This window comes from Acanthochromis polyacanthus, chromosome 12 (genome assembly GCF_021347895.1).
Source record: "Acanthochromis polyacanthus isolate Apoly-LR-REF ecotype Palm Island chromosome 12, KAUST_Apoly_ChrSc, whole genome shotgun sequence".
Taxonomy (NCBI): Eukaryota; Metazoa; Chordata; class Actinopteri; family Pomacentridae; genus Acanthochromis; species Acanthochromis polyacanthus.
This window is the reverse complement of record NC_067124.1, coordinates 13,359,825-13,380,308: the sequence shown is the minus strand read 5'-3', so window position 1 is coordinate 13,380,308 and position 20,484 is coordinate 13,359,825. Positions and strand designations below refer to the sequence as shown.

At 38.0% G+C, this 20,484-nt stretch overlaps 2 protein-coding genes across 3 annotated transcripts in view; one reads left to right on the top strand and one right to left on the bottom strand.

Moving 5' to 3' along the window:
• The window catches only part of LOC110966537 (trafficking kinesin-binding protein 1-like), a 165,709-nt gene that overhangs the window by 70,771 nt on the left and 74,454 nt on the right, over positions 1-20,484 (top strand). The gene's annotated exons all lie outside the window — the stretch shown is intronic.
• The window catches only part of ulk4 (unc-51 like kinase 4), a 104,667-nt gene that overhangs the window by 74,436 nt on the left and 9,747 nt on the right, over positions 1-20,484 (bottom strand). For both annotated transcript variants that reach the window (XM_022190426.2, XM_051957419.1), the window contains exons 13-19: positions 20,359-20,451; positions 17,246-17,306; positions 16,923-17,134; positions 14,488-14,534; positions 13,881-13,959; positions 8,443-8,550; positions 1,480-1,563 (exon numbers count right to left, since the gene is read on the bottom strand). In XM_022190426.2, the coding sequence (XP_022046118.2) occupies positions 1,480-1,563; positions 8,443-8,550; positions 13,881-13,959; positions 14,488-14,534; positions 16,923-17,134; positions 17,246-17,306; positions 20,359-20,451 (684 nt within the window). The remainder of the gene's footprint in view (positions 1-1,479; positions 1,564-8,442; positions 8,551-13,880; positions 13,960-14,487; positions 14,535-16,922; positions 17,135-17,245; positions 17,307-20,358; positions 20,452-20,484) is intronic.

Here is a 20,484-nt window from a genome sequence, read left to right as displayed (position 1 = left end):
CTGGTTGCTCCTGTCACACACGCATGCACACATATGCACACATATACACACACACACACACACACACACACACCCCTACTCTGTTCATCTACCCCCCGACTACACTCCCAGTGGTAATGAAGCAACAGTTGATACTCGCTGACAACTGTGCCAACCAGTTTTATCTATACGCAGTCTGCTACAGTGGGCCATCGCTGTAAGACCCTGACTGTCTCTGAGAGACAAAACAACATCCATCCATCTCCTAGTTTCCCTCTATCTGTTTGTTGTATCTTTAAGTCTCACCAACCAACAAAGGCTTCCTCGTTCTGGAGCAAAAGGCGACTGTGTAAGAACACTACGCAGAGAAACATGATGATTAGCTCACGATGTGGCTCAGTTGTACACAGTTCAACCAAAACAAGTAGTGAAAGTAGTAAAAACTCATTTTTCCTCTGTAGCTACACTGAACCAAGCATAAATTCTGGGCACTCATTGCTAGAGTTAAGAAGCACCAAGTTAAAATCAAGCTGATCAGATGAGTCTCCACTTATCAATGGCATGATAGATTAATACATGACCCATGTATTTCTTAACACAGTACTGCTTATTTACTGGAGATACAGATGAGTGACAAATTGAACCGGACCCCATGACTCCTACACTGACAGGGTGGGGTGGTGTAGTTATACTGTGGGGGCATTTTGCTGGCACGGCTTGGGTCCACTTGTGGCCTTACAGGGAAAGGTCACTGAAAAACACTTGTGATCATCTTTATCCAATGATGAAACATTTCTACCGTGATGGGGGTGGTCTCTTCCAGGATAACAGTGCCTCTATCCAGAGGGCACAAAAGGCCACCAAATGGTTTTGTGAAACTGAAAATTATATGATTCATGTGCGACAGTGTGAGAGAATATCTTTTAAAAGAATAGAGTTCATTCCTCCAGCAGAGCTCTTCCTAACTGTTCTTTTATTATGTCACCCATCTGTTTATTTGTCAGTTTGTTTTACAGTTAGACCAAAGAAAGTTATATAATTTCACCTTTTAATAATTATATCGAAAAAGATACAAGATAGAATAGGGGGGAAAAATGCCAAAAAAATATAAAAAAATGAAGAAGCAGAATGCGAGACAGCCAGCGGAAAGGAAAGAACTATCTACGTTTCCGCTTGTGTTTCTGCTCCGTCTTCGGTATGTGTGTGTCTGGAGGGTCCTAATTGCTGCTGAGGTCAGGCTGCTGAGCAGTAAAGGGTTGTGTTTGATGCAGGTAAGAGTGTGCGTGCACGCATGTGTGTGTGACTGCTCTGCATGCCCTTGACTTGCAGCTGGCAAACAACGCTTTAGGCCCCCACAGCTGCCTCATCATTACTGTTCACAGGGATCCCCTGCCACACACTCACAAACACACACACACACACACACACACAGCGAGAGAGACTTAGTCACAGTTACACAGACACAAACAGACTCACGCAGACATACACTGAGACACTCACCCCTTCCCGCAGGCTCCTCATTAAGCCAGTGTAGGCGGCAGCGGGAACGAACCACAGTCCCTCTGGGGAGCCTCTCTTCTCCTCCTGATAGAGAGGCATAGAAAAGAGAGGGAGAAAGGGTGAGTGGAGAGAGCAGGAGGGGTACAGTTAGGGAGGCGGGGGCAGTGGAGGAGTGGAGTGGGAGTGAGAGGAAGGCAGACAGATAAAGTGGAGGAGATGCAAGTAGAGAGGAGTGAGGAAAAGGGCAAGTAAGGGCCAAGTCAGCCGGGGGAAAAGGAGCAAGAGGAGTCAAGACATCTTGATCACTTAGTTATCATGGATATGTATGAACCTGACTTTGCTGCATTAAATTTATTTGATTTTGTTTCATCAAAATAATTGTTTACTTAGAAACACAGCATATGCTTGAAATATTAGGTGATATAATTACATAAAATTAATGTGAATTGTTTGAGCGTCGAATGTTACACCTTCAGAGTCAAGACACAGAACATCCAGCGTTAAGCTTCTGTACCTCCTCTATAAAAAACATTTCCCACCTCCACCTTTTTGCTATTGTGCTACATTGAGAGGCGAGTCATACTTTCAGCACAGATATTCCCAAGCGTAATGATCACAGTTTGAAGGAAAATTGTTCACGTATTGATTTTATTTATGTAGGGGAACATTTTAATGCTTGGAACTCTTTGCAGAACAGTGGCATTGTTGCAAAGTTATCCTGATCCCTCATTAACATACGTCATGCTACTCCAAATTATGATTGGTTAGATTTATACAATTTTTTCTTTGATTATTTCACAGACAGCCCATTCATCTTTTAGAATGTAAAATGCAAGAACTTTTTTTTTTTAAATGCCCATCCTTTGCAAGAGTTTATATTGCTGTTTTGAAACTGGATGTACTCTGTCCAAAATCCCACAACAACTAATTTACATTTATATAAGAATTGCTTAGTATTTTTGCTTGATAAATAACTTAATTATTTATTGAAATTGTTGATACAGTTCCTGTTGCTCAAGTCTACAATTATTCAATTGATCATGATGAACGTGTGCCTCTTTTCCTGACACAGCGCACTTTACTGTTTCACTGTCACACCAGCACTGTCTTACATTGCACAAAATTCAGATTATCTCAACCAATATTTCTACCTTTTTATGAAACAATGTCTGCTCCATTGCTACTGTCCTAGGCTCTAGGCTACATCTAACCTTGAGGATAAAGACAGCACTGGAGGCAATAGCTAATCGTTGTCATTGACTGTTGCTGCAGTAAAACAGCAGAGAGGAGTAAAGCAGATGATTTTACAGTACCTGGGGACACTAAAGGGGCCATTCTACTCAAATAAAATGCTTTTCTTGCCATTATACAAGTAAAGTAGGTCCAGTTGTCAGAAAGACTTCACATCTTATTTTAAGACTTTCATTAGCACTGGTTGTAATGAAGATGTTAGCTGCTTCTGATGCTGTTCAGAGACTTTACCTATTATTGTAAATAGCATTCAGTGAGAAGCTTCAGCATCATATGCCGTAAATGATGCATGAAAGAATTTACTTCAATCCTCACTGGTGTGATTTGTGGTCATGCACATTTGTCAGTAAGCACTGTGTTGACATTTGTGGTCATGTAGTGTTTCAGGATTTTCACCACAACTGTGTGTACAACACAGAAATCGTCTGGTAAGAACCTGAAAACTATAGTTCAGTAAAGGTTCATGTACTTTGGTGGTGTTCATTAAAGGGGAACTTCGTTTTTTCTCAACATGGGGTCTGTTTTCATGTGTCATTTCATACATGTGAGTGATGGAGAAATGAATTTTCGACATAGCTCCAGTATTTAGCCAGGCAGGCAGCTTAGCAGCTCAGCTAGCGAAAAGTATGGGGCAACTTGCCCCCCCGCGTCAAAGTCCGCCCTAACGTGCTTTTTTTCCCACACTGACCGGCTCGGAAAATCTCAACGAGTGTCCCACAAAATACTAGAGATGAGAAGTGAACGAAAACCTCCACATTACTTGGCGATCGCTATTTGTTGTGGTCTGTATCCAAATTTTGGGACGCTAGAAAGCAAATCTCGTTCCGAAATCGCGCGATAGCGGAACGAGATTTGCTTTCTAGTGTCCTGAGACTTGGATACAGACCACAACAAATTCAACCCGTTGAGACTATCCGAGCCGGTCAGTGTGGGGAAAAAAAGCACGTTAGGGTGGACTTTGACGCGGGGGGGCAGGTTGCCCCATACTTTTCGCTAGCTGAGCTGCTAAGCTGCCTGCCTGGCTAAATACTGGAGCTATGTCGAAAATTCATTTCTCCATCACTCACATGTATGAAACGACATATGAAAACAGACCCCAGGTTGAAAAAAACGAAGTTCCCCTTTAAGGTTGTGGGTTATACCTAACCTTGAGAACAGCTGATTACTGATAATGACGTAAAAACCCACTAGACAGCCACACTGCCATTCCAGCAAAACTCTCAAATGACTCGGTACAAATCAAATAGCAGGGTTTGCAGAGCTATTATTTCTTTAGAGACATTGCTGGAGAAAAATCCAATTTTGAAGTTCATACTGAAATAACTGCAAAGTTATGACAAAGAAACCATACCAACAATAAAAGTTGTGCAATTACTATCATCGACTGAAGTACAGAGACAGCTAGAGAATCCAATCCTCTATCCCAATTTAAGCAAGCAGGTAGCCTAAATCCTTGATTATATGCTCTTGATGCACATCTGGACAGGTACGAAAGCCATGGATGAGTAATTGTTGTGATTATGCTACTTTCCTTTCTGTTTAAAGTTTGGTAGGAGGACCCCTGGGCCAGTATTATACTATACGAGTATGCACAGGGTCTGCATGACCTCATTTTCATTGCACAAGCTAAATTTGTGTCTGTGTGGTGACTACACTAAGAGGGCAATATTGTGAATTTTCAGCAGTAGTGTGCATGTGCTGAATATGTAGATACAACATGCTGCACATGCATATATCCATCCATTCTCTATACACCGCTTTATCCTCACTAGGGTCGCGGGGGTGTTGGAGCCTATCTTAGCTGACTCGGGTGAAGGCAGGGGACACCCTGGACAGGTTGCCAGTCTGTCACAGGGCTACATATATAGACAAACAATCACTCTCACATTCACACCTATGGGCAATTTAGAGTAATCAATTAATCTCAGCATATTTTTGGACTGTGGGAGGAAGCCGGAGTACATGGAGAAAACCCACACATGCACAGGGAGAACATGCAAACTTCATGCAGAAAGATCCCAGGCTCAGACCGGGACGTGAACTGGGGATCTTCTTGCCTTTTGGATTATAATCAAGGCTTAGGTTGTATCTGAACTATTTGCACAGGCACACTACTGGCGATCTTGTGCACTACTCCCCTTGTAGCTTAGTCACAGAAGAGTGCGCACACTGTTGCAGAAAGCATGAATTGGCCTTAACACTGGCCTTACAAGTCAGTTCATTTAATCACTAGCACTGCTTAACATAAAAAAGCAGATAGAAAACCTAGAAGGCACAACAGCAAATCATTGATATATGCACAGTACATAAACAGATACACATTCATCTCAGTACATGTCAGCTTGAACACACTGCAGACCTTTAGAATTTTTTCATACAACAGAAAGCCGAGGATCTGTGGTTCTTAGAGCTCAACCAGTATTTTGGCAGCATATCAATAATACAGTCAGGGGCAAGTCTGTTTTTATATTTATAAACAAGTAAAAACATCGTATATTATCTATTCTAAAACAGCCAAACACAAGTAATGCGCTCTTCTGTCCTTCAGCTTACTCTACAAGCGATAGTTCTATTAGAGTTTTTGGGCATATCTAGGAGCAAAACATTACAGTTGGTAAACATGCACTGATTTCTGTAGAGCAGGGAGAGACGAGAAAGGCCCAAAATCTGGGATGTTTCATAGTAAAAGTCATTTTGATTTTACTCATGAGGCACAAATGTATTTAATGGTTCACAGCTATTGCTATACTGAGATAAATTCTCCTTTGCTCCTTGATTAAACTCTCATTTACTCTATTACACCTAATGTCCTTTCACACCAATGTCTGTATGTTTGTGTGTGTATTTTCTTTTGTTAGTGTAACTAAATAATCAAAATTTGCACTTTAATGGTCCTGGATTCTCTGAGAGAGGAAGATCACAATATTATCAGTGGAAAAGCAACTCTTGCAGGACCTGAAAAGTCAATTTATTAGGAGATTCTACTCGGAGATTTTCTACTGTTTCAGGAGAGTAATAAGTGTAATCAGGCAGAGTGATTGATTTTTGAAGGTTATCCATCAGTCGTGTAAATAAAAATCTTATGCTTAATTAACTTGCCTGGCTAGATTGAGGTTAACCAGAAATAAATTGGCGTCACCCTTTTTAATGAAGTCAAACGAGGCCTCCTCCACTCTTACTCTCGTAATTTTCAGGGATGGGGGTCAATTCTCCTTCAGTTCCATTTAGTCAGCATGTAAATTTAAACTCCATTACCCGATGACAGAGGACTCACCTTCATTCATTTCACTCAATATAGCTCCGTCTCTCTAAAGCAATAAGAAAATGTCCTTTGATCTTTCTAGCATGTGGAATCAATGCTGATTTATTTTGACTCATTGACTCAAAAGAAATTCATTCCATTTCCAGGGTTAGAAAAAAAGAAACTTTTGAGAGGTGATTTTCACTATTAATATTTAGCCAGTCTAAATGGCCTACAAGTTCAGTACAAGGTGAGTACAATATAAAGCAATGTTATGGGCTAGTTTGTTTTAAAGGTCACTTATGCCGAAAATGCATTTTTATTGTGTTTTGTAGTTTTCTAAATTTGGAAGTGCAAATTAAAAGCTGTGGAAATATGAGGATGGTTACTACCATTCCTCTGTCCTCACCTCAACTACACAGCTTCCTGGCTTTACGAGACAGCAAGAATTTTGTACAGTTTCTTCGTAAAAACTGGGTAAACAGTAGTTGTTTAGGTAAAAACTTTCAAATGCGTGCAGTCCAACAGCTTTATTCACTTTCTAGAGCCATTAATGTTAACTGGAACTCTAAAATGTCTCAGCCACAAGCATAGCACGCTAAAAATGTTCTATTGTCCATGATAAGAGTGAACACCAGAGTCATCATGCACTTGAATCTTTGAAACTAAGGATTCATTGGATTACTTGTATTTTTGACAGCAATGTCCCCACAACAATTGAAAAAATCCTTAGTTTTAGCACATTAGGTAGTTAGGTAGTTGGTGTGAGAGAAGAGGATGCAGAAGACAGGGTTAGATGGAAGCAATTGATTCGCTGTGGCGACCCCTGAAGGGGAAAGCCGAAAGGAAAAGAAGAAGAAGAAGAAGTTAGCACATTGCATGGTCTATGTGGCTAACATTACCATTAGCTCTGATCATAAGCCCACAGGTCAGAGAATTCAACTACATTTACATGTAGAGTGATCCCTCAGAGAGAAAGTTAGAAGCATTAGAAAGTCTTGGTTTCTTACATTCATTCAGATCAACTGTATTTAATTCTACAGATCATTTGGAACAAGGCTAAAACCAGAGGATATAAAGTTATTGTAAAACAAACCATCATCGCAGTGTCCTAAGTTGAAACATTAAAAGACATTCTGGGGATCTTTTAGACTTCCATTGATTTATTAAAAAGGGAAACAGCATGGGGCCTTTAACAGTAGTTTGCTTATTACTTGCAGAACAAATTGAGGTGAGCACCTTTACTGTGTGCTTTTGACTGTATATAAGAGTTTGATACAGCCTCCAGGTCTGAGAGGTGAAGCCAATGCCTAAGTGCTCTACACCTGCATTCTTAATGGCCAGAGGGGGCGACTCTTTTGGTTAGAAAATGAAGTCAGACTGTATAAAAGTTTGCAAGAAAATTGTTTTACTTTCCCTTAATTTGTCACCTCAGTAAACATTTTCTTAATAAGTAGATGGTCTCAATCACTCATTAAAAGCTTCATTTATGTTCATTTGATAAACTACAGTTGCGATGACAATGATGCAAGCATATTGTAGGGAAGGGCTACCTTATGACTGACAAGTTACACTGTATTGCTGTACTTAATTTGCTCAAGTTCTAAGTTCTAAGTCTGATTCGTCCCTTACTCATTCTGCCAAGCTTTAAAAGTGAAAAAATAGAGCTGGCCAAATGTCAAACTGTGGAGAAAATGGTAGTTCACAAAAAAATAGGTAATATCACTGTGTCTATGTCTGTGTTTTATATACTAATACAGTCTATGGACTCAGGCTACTACTGTTTGAACTTGTGAGTTACCAATGTGAGCAGCAAAGGAAACATTGTTTTTATGTTGTTTTTCACAGCTTGTAAAGATATTAATCAAAAAGCTAATTAAATTGTTTGATTATGACATTGCCAGGTCTAGTATGTAGCGGAAAACCAGACAACTTGTCTGAGTTTTTAATTAATAACAATTAAGCACTGCAGGTTACTAATTACAGAAAAACACATTTGGCGAAATCAGCAGTCTCATTGATTTTAACTACCGATTTCTTTGTTTGCAACAGCAACAACAAAAAGTCAATCACTAAGAAATATTGTCCCTAAGATTTTGGTGCAATGAGTGAGTCAGTGGATAGCTGATACAAACAGTGTGCAGAAAAACATTCACAGTGGTCAGAAATGTGTATCATACACTGTACATCACTGACATTTCAGTGGATTTTTGATTACAGATTAGAGTTGATCCCATTCAACAAAGTTTAAAGAAAACCATCTTTACAAAAAAGAGACTAAAAAAAACAGAATATTCTTGCCACCTACAGAATTTTCTTAGTGGGCCTGCAAACAAATGTGCAAGTAAATCCATTTTTTACTTGTACAGATGTCCATGAACCCATAGATTTGTTTCCTTTAAACTAGTAACCTATAGTATCTCTGTCTCTTTCATGTCTTTTCTTATTGGCTTCTAACATGCAATGAGTACCTGAGAGGAGATGAGGTAAAGAAACTCCCCAAGTGGTGGCAGCAGGAACTGTTTTATTTTACTGTTCTTCAGGTTTTCCTTCAGCATCTCTGTCAGTGCGGACACAGCCTGGAAAGAGCATCAGACACAGCTTGATTAGAACCTCTGTTTCATTGATGTTTGATCAAATGACAATATATTAACATAAGAACACAGACATTTGCTCTAAAAATAGAAATTTACAAGAAAATGTGTCGTCGTTTAACTTAAAGCTCTTTCAGGTAGACTTCATAATGTCACAGAGGTTGTATACCTTCACGTGCAGTCCCAGAATACAACAAGACCTGGACAAACTGTGATTTGTAATACATGACTATAGCTGAAGTATATGACCAAGAAACATCAGTTCATGCTTGACAATGCTCTGTAGCCATCTTTACTTTTTTGCTCAGTTTCAGCAGCCTCTAGTCTAGTGTAAACTCAGTTCAAATACGATACGACCGACTTGAGCGTATCCTATGGCACCACATAATTGTGAAATAAAGATAGAATAATCATAACATAAAACCAAGAAAACTCAGTCCTTACAATGTCACACCAAAGTGTTGGCAATTATGGATTATTATTTAATGGCAGAAGACATGCAGTGTACAGAAAATAAACAATTCCAACTAAAAGTATTGCAGTGAAAAATTTCCAGATATGACTAAAAAAAATAAGAAATTGAAAAACACAGAATGGATAAAAGCCAGAGACAGGCAGAGCAGAAAGAAAAAAATATCAAATGGCCAGGAGCAACAATAATCTCACTGAAAACCACTAAAACGCACACGCACACAGACACACACACACACACACACAATAAAGGACACACATGCATGTTCAGAATAAACTAACACACAGATGTATTAGAAGCATTCTTTATATGCACATACATAACTAGGTACAGAAATGCATGCTATAATATGCACTTATAATGCACATCATACTTGCACATGCAAACACACACAGAGTTAAGTATATGCAGAGGCAGCCTCGCTGGCTGGCTGCTTCCTGGCATTAGCATTAGTGCCAGCTTCCCCCCTCTGTGATCTGATGCAAGTTCTGCCTCTTCCTCTGTCATTCACGCTCTCTTCTCCACTTTTTCTTTTTCATCCTTCTCTTTTCTCTCTCTCCTTCCTCTATTGTTTTGCTCTCTGCTTCTGCCTTCCCTCATCCTGTTCTGCTAATTTGTTTGCTATATATGTATCACGCATCTCTCAGTCTGCCCGTCTCTCACCTCTAGCTTTTTCTCATATTGGTTTGTTTTCTCTGTCTCTCACCTCTATCTCTGTGTCTATGTTAGGGTTAAGAAGTGTTAACAGTTTGTTTGTCATATTTTCTCTCAACACATCCTTTACTTTCCCAGAAGAGTTTTTCTTTCTTGTTATGTTTGCCGACAGAAAAGGGGTGTATTGTCATGCTGAGACATAATTTGTTTATCAGTGGAATGTTGATTAGGGCTGTGAATTATTACCACTATACTTTGCATCTAGAAACTAGGAAAAGGTTGTTTTTACCTTAAGTATTTCTAAATATGTTTTCCATACTATTGTTCTCTGTTCTTCTCTCTCTCCTCCTGAACAACAAGTTGAGATTCTGGGATGTTTAGAACCTGGTCATACAGCTCCTCTCAGGCAGAGGGTGCTGAAAGGCTTTGCTGTGCAACAACCCAGAAGGAAACGCAAACACAAAACACACAGACTATTTCAACACATTATCATTATCTCGGCATCAACACCTCAGATCAAACAGTGCACATGAATGCACATGAGGAAACACAAACATATGCACTCAATTAACATGCATAAACAGACCCACACTAGTGACAGAGAATAAGGAGACAATCCAACACATACACAAACATTTAGCATATTTACACACAAATATAGCAGTTACTGTTCATCTACACTTAGGACAAATGATGGTAAAGAAAGAATAGATGGAGAAAAGCTTGCGAATTATTCATCTTACAAAGAAGGAAAAGCCAAGACTTTACAGGTAAAATGAGTTGAAAAAAGTGAGAGAAGAGACTGGTGCATAAAGCAGTAGAGCACAAAGAGGTAACCTTCTTATCTTCAAGCAACCAGCCTTCCACCTAAATTTGCTTAATTTCCTAAATTTACATGCTAGCTTTTTACTGAGGTAACCTAAGACTGACACTTGTGTAATATATATGTCTTAAAGTGACAGATATGACATAATGTATGCCCTTCCTTTTTTTTTTTCTGATTATGCTTTTCGTGTGATTTGTCTGGTCTGAATGTTTGTTGGGTGTTTTGCTATTTCATTTGTTGTTGGGATCACTGAGTTCCTTTTTGCACAACAATTTTACCATTTGGTACAATAAAGAAACCTTGAACCTTGAAATAGAAAACACAAGAAAGCAAATGCATGTCTCAAATATGAAAGCTAAATATTGCATTGAAACAGTTTCATCAATTAATCACCATGTTAGTTGTAGATTAGCTCAGGATTTAAGAATAGATATATCCAGAAAACAACAATGTCCTAATCTAGATTCCACTGTGATTTTTTAAAATCAAAATTTAAAGTACCGTACTATGATAATTGCACAACGTAGGTAGTTCAAAGTGTCATCTCTTCATTGCAAGAGTTATTCACAATTGCTTCCAGTAGTGTCTTTCTGGAGCTGGTATCCTCTGAATGTGTGTTCCTAAAGATTGCTCTGAGCTTTTAAAATGCATTAAGACTCAATATCCCCATGAAACACCCTGTGCAGGGAAGCTTTAGTGGTTAAACCCTTGGTAAAGCCACAGAAAACTTTATAAGTGATGATAAGTGAAGGGGAAAATCATATGTAGTTGGTTCTGAAAGCACAGCTTTCAAACATTGCATAAAAAAAGGCAGCAAGCTTGCACTAGGAACACTAACCCAGAAAATTTTATTCTCACACGATTCTATTCAAGAAGTGAGGGACAAAGACAGATTTGGTAGAGAGAGATAAAGGTGAAGGAAACAGGACAGAAAGAAAGGAGAGTGTGAGACAAGAAGACACACAGAGACAGACAGGTGTCTCATGTATGTGTGTGAATGTGTGTGTTGGGCTTGATCGAAGCATATAGCAGTTACCATGGTAACTAAGCCCAGCCCTAACACACCGATCAGCAGGACTGCAGCAAGAGAACCCCTGCTGAGACAACGCACACACACACACACACACACACACACACACACACACAAAAACACCAGAAGAAAAAGCAAGTATGTTTTGTTTTATTGGTCATCTGTTAGCATCACTACAGCATATGGACACACACAAACACAGAGCATTCGCATGCACGACACACAGACACAGAGAACTACATACACAGGACTCCTGCTGAGAGCTCACACAAACATGCTTCAAAAAAGCCTAGCACACTTACACACACACACACACACACACACACACACACACACACACACACACACACACACACACACACACACACACACACACACACACACACACACACACACACACACACACACCCCCTGCTGAGCGCATAGATGGACACACACATGACCATGGACACAAACAGACACACAAAGCTACACAGCCACAAATGTCTCTTTCTAACAATTTGTCATTCTATGGTAACTGAAAGGAGGTAAGGAGGAAAGCGGAAAAAATGTTCCGCCATTTGTCTTTAACAACAAGCGCGCCGAAAAAACACTGCTGTGGCAAAGTCGGCCATTTTGTAAATCGCCGTGACGACTCAGTAGCAGTAAAGTGCCAGAACAAGTGGAGAAAGAAGAAGAAAAAAAAAAACGGGAGCAGATGTGGGATAAGAATTACCGGCGCCAGAATGGATTTTACTTGGAATAAACAGATGTGATCAAACAGAAGACAAGGCAGAAAAAAGAGTGGGGAGAAGGTGGAAAAAAGAGGAACAGGAGAAAGTTCTGTTAAGGATGAAAAGATCAAATAAGAGAAAGAAGCTCCAGATCTCACCTCCATACAAAAGTGCTTTAACACTGAATTAGTTCAGCACAGCTTTGTTTGAGCCTCAGTAATGTGTGTCTCTGTCAAGGAAAATATGTGTGTAGACAAGTGTGTCCTATTACCTTACAGGACTTTCTAGATTATGGGAATTATGGTGATGTAGCTTTATATACTTAGTTACCAGTTTATTAGATAAAACTAATGTAGTCTGAAACAAAAGGCTTGTGATAAATCTGCCTTCATGAACGTCGGAATTTCAGCTGAAACTGTTTTACAGAGTTGTTGATTAGACTGTATGGTAATCATTAGGTACATGCTCTTGAAATGTTTTGATTTATACTGTCAGATAAAACATACACACATTTTTTGGGCTATGCCATTTATATCTTCAAGGGCAACTTTAACACTAGAAACATCGCTCTGTGTAACACAATAAATTAGGTTACACATTATATACACAGCAGCAAATCAATGCAAACGTAAAAGCTAAAGTTATGGCAAAAGTTGAATTTGAATTAACTATAGCTGTGATTAGCATTATAATAATATGAAACTCTCCATTTAATCAGTGTGATCATGTAAAGAAACCTTACTGTACAATATTTTATTCTAAACAAGCTGTTGCAAACCACAGTGTAATATCATAACCAATAATACAACAAAAAAGTATATAGAACAAAACGTAGTGAAATCCAGCAGGATGTTTCTGTGTGCAAGAGTGTGGTGATCTTCAGAGTCTCTCAGGCTGCTGTCTGATGGGTTTTAACGCCACCAGCTGGTACACACTGGTACTATAAAGTTAGAGTGGACAGAATAACTTTTCCAGTCCACATCTCAATTTAGGGCAGATTTTCTCCTTCTTGCTGAACTAGAAGGTTTTTAACATTGATAATATGACCCAAAACAGAAGAAAAGCAAGTAGATTAATGTAAAAAGAAAAACTGCACATCTTTAAACAAAAACAAAAAACAAAAAAACCCACCAGAGGTATACACAGTAATATCTAGCAAGACTTACAGTAATTAAAGAATCAACTATGCAGAGTGCATGCAGCATTGCACTCACTGTTTTTCTGTTCTATGCATGTTTTTATGAGCTAATGTCTTTTCTTACTTCATATTATGTGTATTAGGTAAGCTCCGTGTGGTATTGGCTGCCACATTATGGTGCAAACTGGTACTGCAGGTCTAAGGTCCACTACATATTTGCAAATGGAAATACCCTGGTTCAAATGTTTTTAGTGTTTTATACACTATTATGTGATTTCAAACATGTAGTTTGCTGTTTTACTCTAAAATGGATCACATATATTTTTTCTTTTCTTTTTTTTTCTGAATGATTTGTTTAATGCTATTTTTACAATGCCCCTTAACTAGCCACTACAGTTAGAGTAAGTATCTGGGAAGTGAATGGAAGTCAGTCTAATATCCACAGCTGTAAACATGACTGTGTGTTTGTGTGTGTTCCAGACCTCAGAAACAGGGCTGTCCTCTCCAAGGTCACTGCAGTGCAGAGCTAGTAGACCCATCACTCTGAGAACCTTGTTCCGCCTGTAAAACATTGTTTATGTGCATTTCATAAAAATGTGTTGATTTTCAGTTTGCTTATTAACTTTCTAAAAACAGCATTTTCAATCTCTGATCTCCTAAAACTGGCAACAGTCCTGATAAATGCAAAAACAGGACAGAAATTGTTAACCTGAAAACAAAACAAGTTTGTAAACACCTACTTTGTTTCAGCTTTCACAGACCCTAATAAAAATAATGTATTAGTGTAAATGGCCAAACTATTAAAGGGCTAAAAGAGCTATAAAAGAAGGGAAAGAGGAGCAAAAGAAAGAAACAGAAGCAGAGACACATACTCATATGTGATATATGCAACTGCATTAAGGTCCCGATGATTTAATGCCAACACAGACTGCTGTGGCTTTTTCAGCCTGTAGATTTTCTATAACCGTGGATTTGTGCCACATAAGTAGTGTTGGTAGTAACCCTTTGTCCAACATTTGTGCATCTTAAAAGAAAAGCATGCAGTAATGTTCCCTGTTTAAAAAGCAAATAGATACATAATGTACTTACACATCCCAGTTAGGAGCTTGTCGCAACTGCTGGGTCAACACAAGAAGCTGAATAAGGAAATTAGAACAACAGAGAGAATAAGAAGAAAACCAAAGAAGATTAAGATTCCATAATGCACGGCAGCAAAGCATAGGATGTTGGTTCATTATGACTTTGAATTAGATAAGAAGGTACTGAACACTTCAGAAAAAATACTAAAGTACATTTTTAAGGTCTAATGGGAGAGTAGAACCCAAACAGTCACTATTATGTTGGATCAGTACTGATGTCTTGAAAATATACAAAAAACAAGTTTTTTAATGTATTATTTTTAACACATAACTAGATTTAACTAAATTCTTCATCATAAAAAGTATATACACACGTGGACAAAATTGTTGGTACCCCTCAGTTAAAGAAGGAAAAACCCACAATTCTCACTGAAATCACTTGAAACTCACAAAAGTAACAATAAATAAAAATTTATTGAAAATTAAATAATCAAAATCAGCCATCGCTTTTGAATTGTTAACATAATTATTTAAAAAAACAAACTAATGAAATAGGGCTGGACAAAAATGATGGTACCCATAACTTAATATTTTGTTGCACAACCTTTTGAGGCAATCACTGCAATTAAACGATTTCTGTATTTGTCAATGAGCGTTCTGCAGCTGTCAACAGGTATTTTGGCCCACTCCTCATGAGCAAACAGCTCCAGTTGTCTCAGGTTTGATGGGTGTCTTCTCCAAATGGCATGTTTCAGCTCCTTCCACATATGTTCAATGGGATTCAGATCTGGGCTCATAGAAGGCCACTTTAGAATAGTCCAACGCTTTTCTCTCAGCCATTCTTGGGTGTTTTTGGCTGTGTGTTTTGGATCGTTGTCCTGTTGGAAGACCCATGACCTGCGACTGAGACCAAGCTTTCTGACACTAGGCAGCACATTTCTCTCCAGAATGCCTTGATAGTCTTCAGATTTCATCGTACCTTGCACACTTTCAAGACACCCTGTGCCAGATGCAGCAAAGCAGCCCCAAAACATTACTGAGCCTCCTCCATGTTTCACCGTAGGGACAGTGTTCTTTTCTGCGTATGCTTGGTTTTTGAGTCTATGAACATAGAGTTGATGTGCCTTACCAAAAAGCTCCAGTTTGGTCTCATCTGTCCAAAGGACATTCTCCCAGAAGCTTTGTGGCTTGTCAACATGCATTTTTGCAAATTCCAGTCTGGCTTTTTTATGAGTTTTTTTCAGCAGTGGTGTCCTCCTTGGTCGTCTCCCATGAAGTCCACTTTGGCTCAAACAACGACGAATGGTGCGATCTGACACTGATGTACCTTGGCCTTGGAGTTCACCTTTAATTTCTTTGGAGGTTGCTCTGGGCTCTTTGGATACAATTCGAATGATCCGTCTCTTCAATTTGTCATCAATTTTCCTCTTGCGGCCACGTCCAGGGAGGTTGGCTACTGTCCCGTGGGTCTTGAACTTCTGAATAATATGAGCCACTGTTGTCACAGGAACTTCAAGCTGTTTAGAGATGGTCTTATAGCCTTTACCTTTAAGATGTTTGTCTATAATTTTTTTTCGGATGTCCTGGGACAATTCTCTCCTTCGCTTTCTGTTGTCCATGTTCAGTGTGGTACACACCTTTTCACCAAACAGCAGGGTGACTACTTGTCTCCCTTTAAATAGGCAGACTGACTGATTATGAGTTTGGAAACACCTGTGATGTCAATTAAATGACACACCTGAGTTAATCAGGTCACTCTGGTCAAATAGTTTTCAATCTTTTATAGAGGTACCATCATTTTTGTCCAGGCCTGTTTCATTAGTTTGTTTTTTTTAAATAATTATGTTAATCAACAATTCAAAAGTAATGGCTGTTTTTGATTATTTAATTTTCAATAAATTTTTATTTATTGTTACTTTTGTGAGTTTCAAGTGATTTCAGTGAGAATTGTGGGTTTTTCCTTCTTTAACTGAGGGGTACCAACAATTTTGTCCATGTGTGTATGCTCTTCCATATTCCATGCTCAAAGTCAGACGAAAGTGAAGTTCTTTTTCAGGCCTGAATAACTCTGAGAGTCTGTCCTTGCGCAGTACTAATGACTCGCACTTGACTAATGACTAGCTGGGAGCAACAGAGAGAGCCTCACGCTTACATCTTCCTAGTGAAGCTCTTTGCTGACGGGGGAAACAAATGGCTGGTAAATGTGTCACAGAGAAAGCACAAGGAGGGCGAAAAACAAACAGGCTGGAAAAACAAAAATCCATAACTTATTATATCACATCTACGAACATACAAGTGGAAAAAAGATCTAAACTTCTAACCTCAGTTCCACACAGCAGACAGGTAGGATCTAGACTATTCTGTCAAACTGCACAATTACACTATTACAACCAGCCAACAGATAATATTCCAACAAGGACCCAAAATAAAGAAATGTTTTCTTACCAATTTTGAGTTAATCAGCCTGTTAGCGATAACTTTGTGTCCAACCACACAGCAGAGGTAGCACAGCAGGTTGAGTCTGGACCGGACGGCTGTGGAAGAAGAAGCACCAGAGGAGAAGACAGAAGTAGAGGGATTCTGTTCTTCAAGGGATGAACAGAGCTGCGAGAGGAAGACGGTCCACTCTTCATCACTCAGAGACCGCAGCTTCTCAACTGGAAGAGGATCGAGAGGAGAAATTCAACTACAAGATAAACTTGGGTCAGTGACCACGCTCAGAGATCTGCTTTAACACTGACCTCCTTGATATAACTCAAAAAACATACCTGAATATGCCGGTACACAAAGGGTTTTAGGATCAAATCGCACAGGAGTGATCTTGAGAATCTAATAAATAGTAAGAAAACACCACAAGTTCAACTTCAGTGTGAGCTGTCTCCTTTTTGCCATTTTCTGTTTTTCCCAGCAACCATATTTGACTGAAATCAGTTGGCAAACAGCTTAAACAGAGTGAAAAAGAACTTTAAAACTCTGTTATTAGCAAGAATCGTTAATTTCATTTTGTCCACTCAAATATTGTTTATAGCCTATACATTCATTGTGTATTGGGGGTAAAATAAAACACAAACAGCAGACTCCTCAGAGGGAGAATAGAAACTGAAAATGCTTAAATATATATTTATTATATCCCAATATCGCATTTCAGTCATTGCAGCAACACAAGCGGATGGTTTCCTGGTTTTGGAGAGAGGCCATATTTAACATTATGCATTTCTATTATAGAATTGTTTTATAGATTCCTAAAACGGAAAGTCTTTCTATTATATGGCCATGAAATGCTCCTCTGGCCTTCATGTTTTTGATTAATATTGAGTTTTTTCACCTCAAATTATCACTTGTCCATCTTTTACTATTTGCTTGAATTTTTTTCATCATAGATTATGGATATCAAGAACAGTATCTGTGAAAAGTTTGATTGCTATACCTTCAAGTTTTTTTTTATATTTCAACTCACCTATAATCCAAAATTATTTGACATACTACACAATATTGCATATTCTGAATCAATGACATGATGAGAAAGAACCAGGAAAATTTTTAGGATTTAACCTTCAACAGCTCGAGATACTGTTGCTCAATATGTAGATAATAAACAGATACACAGGCTGTTATATACATTAAAAAAAACATAAAAACATCTCACAACCAATTAAAATAAAAAGAGGATGTCGTCAAGGCTGCCCACTTTCGCCTCTCTTGTTCACTTTAGCAATAGAACCTCTGGCAATAGCCATCAGAAAAAATGCTAAAATAAGTGGAATATCGATCGGTATTACTGAGCACAAAGTTGCACTTTATGCTGACGATGTTATCTTATTTGTCTCACATTTGAGCAGGACAATTCCTGCTATCCTAGATCTGATTAGGGATTTTAGTAAAATCTCAGGTTATACAATCAACAATACTAAATCTTCTATTTTATTGCTCAATGAGAAAGAGGCGGAAAAACCAGCCCCACAAGCTCAATATTTTAAAGTGGTGGATCATTTTGAATATTTAGGAATAGAAATTAGGCGCAAACTAAATTTGATTGTTATATCTAACTACGAATCTTTAATGAATGATATAACAGGATTGGTGGATCGGTGGATGTCTTTACCTCTTACTTTGATTGGTAGAATTAGTGTAATAAAAATGAATGTGCTCCCCAAAATGCTGTATATTTTTCAGAATCTACCTTTGCCCCCACCAACTGAATTTTTTGAACAGGTTAAAAAATTATTTACAGGATTTATTTGGAAAAATTCTAAGGCCCGAATTAGATTGTCTTTATTACAGTTACCATATAATAAAGGAGGACTAAAATGTCCAAATATAAAGTGGTATTATTGGGCAACTCAACTGAGGTCAATTAAATTCTATTTCGAGACAAAAGACATCCCGCAGTGGAGGGAGATGGAGTCGGAGGGTCTGATTTTACCATTACCACAATACCTTTATTCAGACAAAATTTTTAAACTTGTTAAAAAAAGTGAAAATCCGATAGTTAAAAATATGATTCAAATCTGGTCTAAAGTACGCAAATTTGTAAAGGAGTCTTGTGATTTATCTCTCTATTCTCCAATTTGGGGTAACCAAGATTTTATTCCTGGAAGGGCAGACACTGTTTTCCGAGAGTGGGCATTGAAGGGATTAAATACTATAAAAGATCTCTATAAACCAAATACAGATGCCTTAATGTCCTTTGAGGAAATAACAAACAAATATAATATTAATAAAAAATACTTATTCAAATATCTTCAACTTAGGAGTTTCATTAGAACTAATCAGAATAATATGAACAAACCTCAAAAAACAGTTTTAGAAAAAATTATTACTAAAAATAGTCTGAGTAGGGGTGCTATTTCAGAGATATATAATTTATTATTGTCTACTTCGACTGATAATACAGACTTCAAATTGAGAGCATGGAATGAGGATTTACAAACAAATATCTCAAAAGAGGACTGGGAATTGGCATGTGCCAGTGTACATAAACAATTAGTCAATACTCGATTTAGGCTTCTCCAGTACAAGTGGTTTATGAGAGTCTATGTTACACCAGTAAAACTGCACAGATATAATCATAATGTACCTGATATATGTACAAAGTGTTTAAATGATAAAGGAACATTGTTCCATTGTATGTGGACATGTCCTGAAGTGGAACTCTTTTGGGACGAGGTTAAAATAGCAGTAGAGTCAATCATATCAAAGGATATTCCAAAAAGTCCTGCGTTTTTCATTTTAGGAATATATCCAGAAAAACACAATTTTTCAAAAACTGAAAAAATAATGATTAATATGTGTCTGATACAAGCAAAAAGAATAATTGCAATATATTGGAAAAAAAGTAAGAGACCCAAACTGGTGCACTGGGTGAAACAGATGCTCACAGTATATCCTCTAGAAAGAATTACATGTTTTAGAAAAAAAAGTTGTCTATATTTGAAGAGGTGTGGGGACAATTTAAAGATTTTGTGGGAAATTTTGATTTGACAGAAGATACTGATTAAATTGAAATTAATATTTTGCTGTGGACCTATACAATATAATTTGTGCATCTAAGTATGTAAATGTACCATTTGTTTTCATGTTTGGTGGCATGTTAAGGTTTTAAGCTCAATCAATTTCTGGCAAGGTAATGTTTTTTTTTTTTTTGTTGCTGTTATGTTATTTGTTCTTGTGTGCATGTTTCTTCTTTTTTTTTAAAAAAAAAAAAATCTTTTCTAAAATCTGTGCAATATATAAACAAATGTTTTACCTGCAAACCTGGGACAGGAAAGGTTGGAATACTGTTCTTGCAGAGATTTTTTATGTGAAAACCAATAAAAACATTGTGATAAAAAAAAACATAAAAATGTATTTCCCTGTGTGCAATATAATTGTATGGCTGTACCTTGGGGTTGTCAATAATTGGAGTGACAGTCAGATCAGAGTCAGTATGGAGAAGATCCTTCACACAGCATGTGATGTTGGTTCTATTATTGGCCTGGGAGGAGGGGAAAGGAAGGAGAGGATAAGA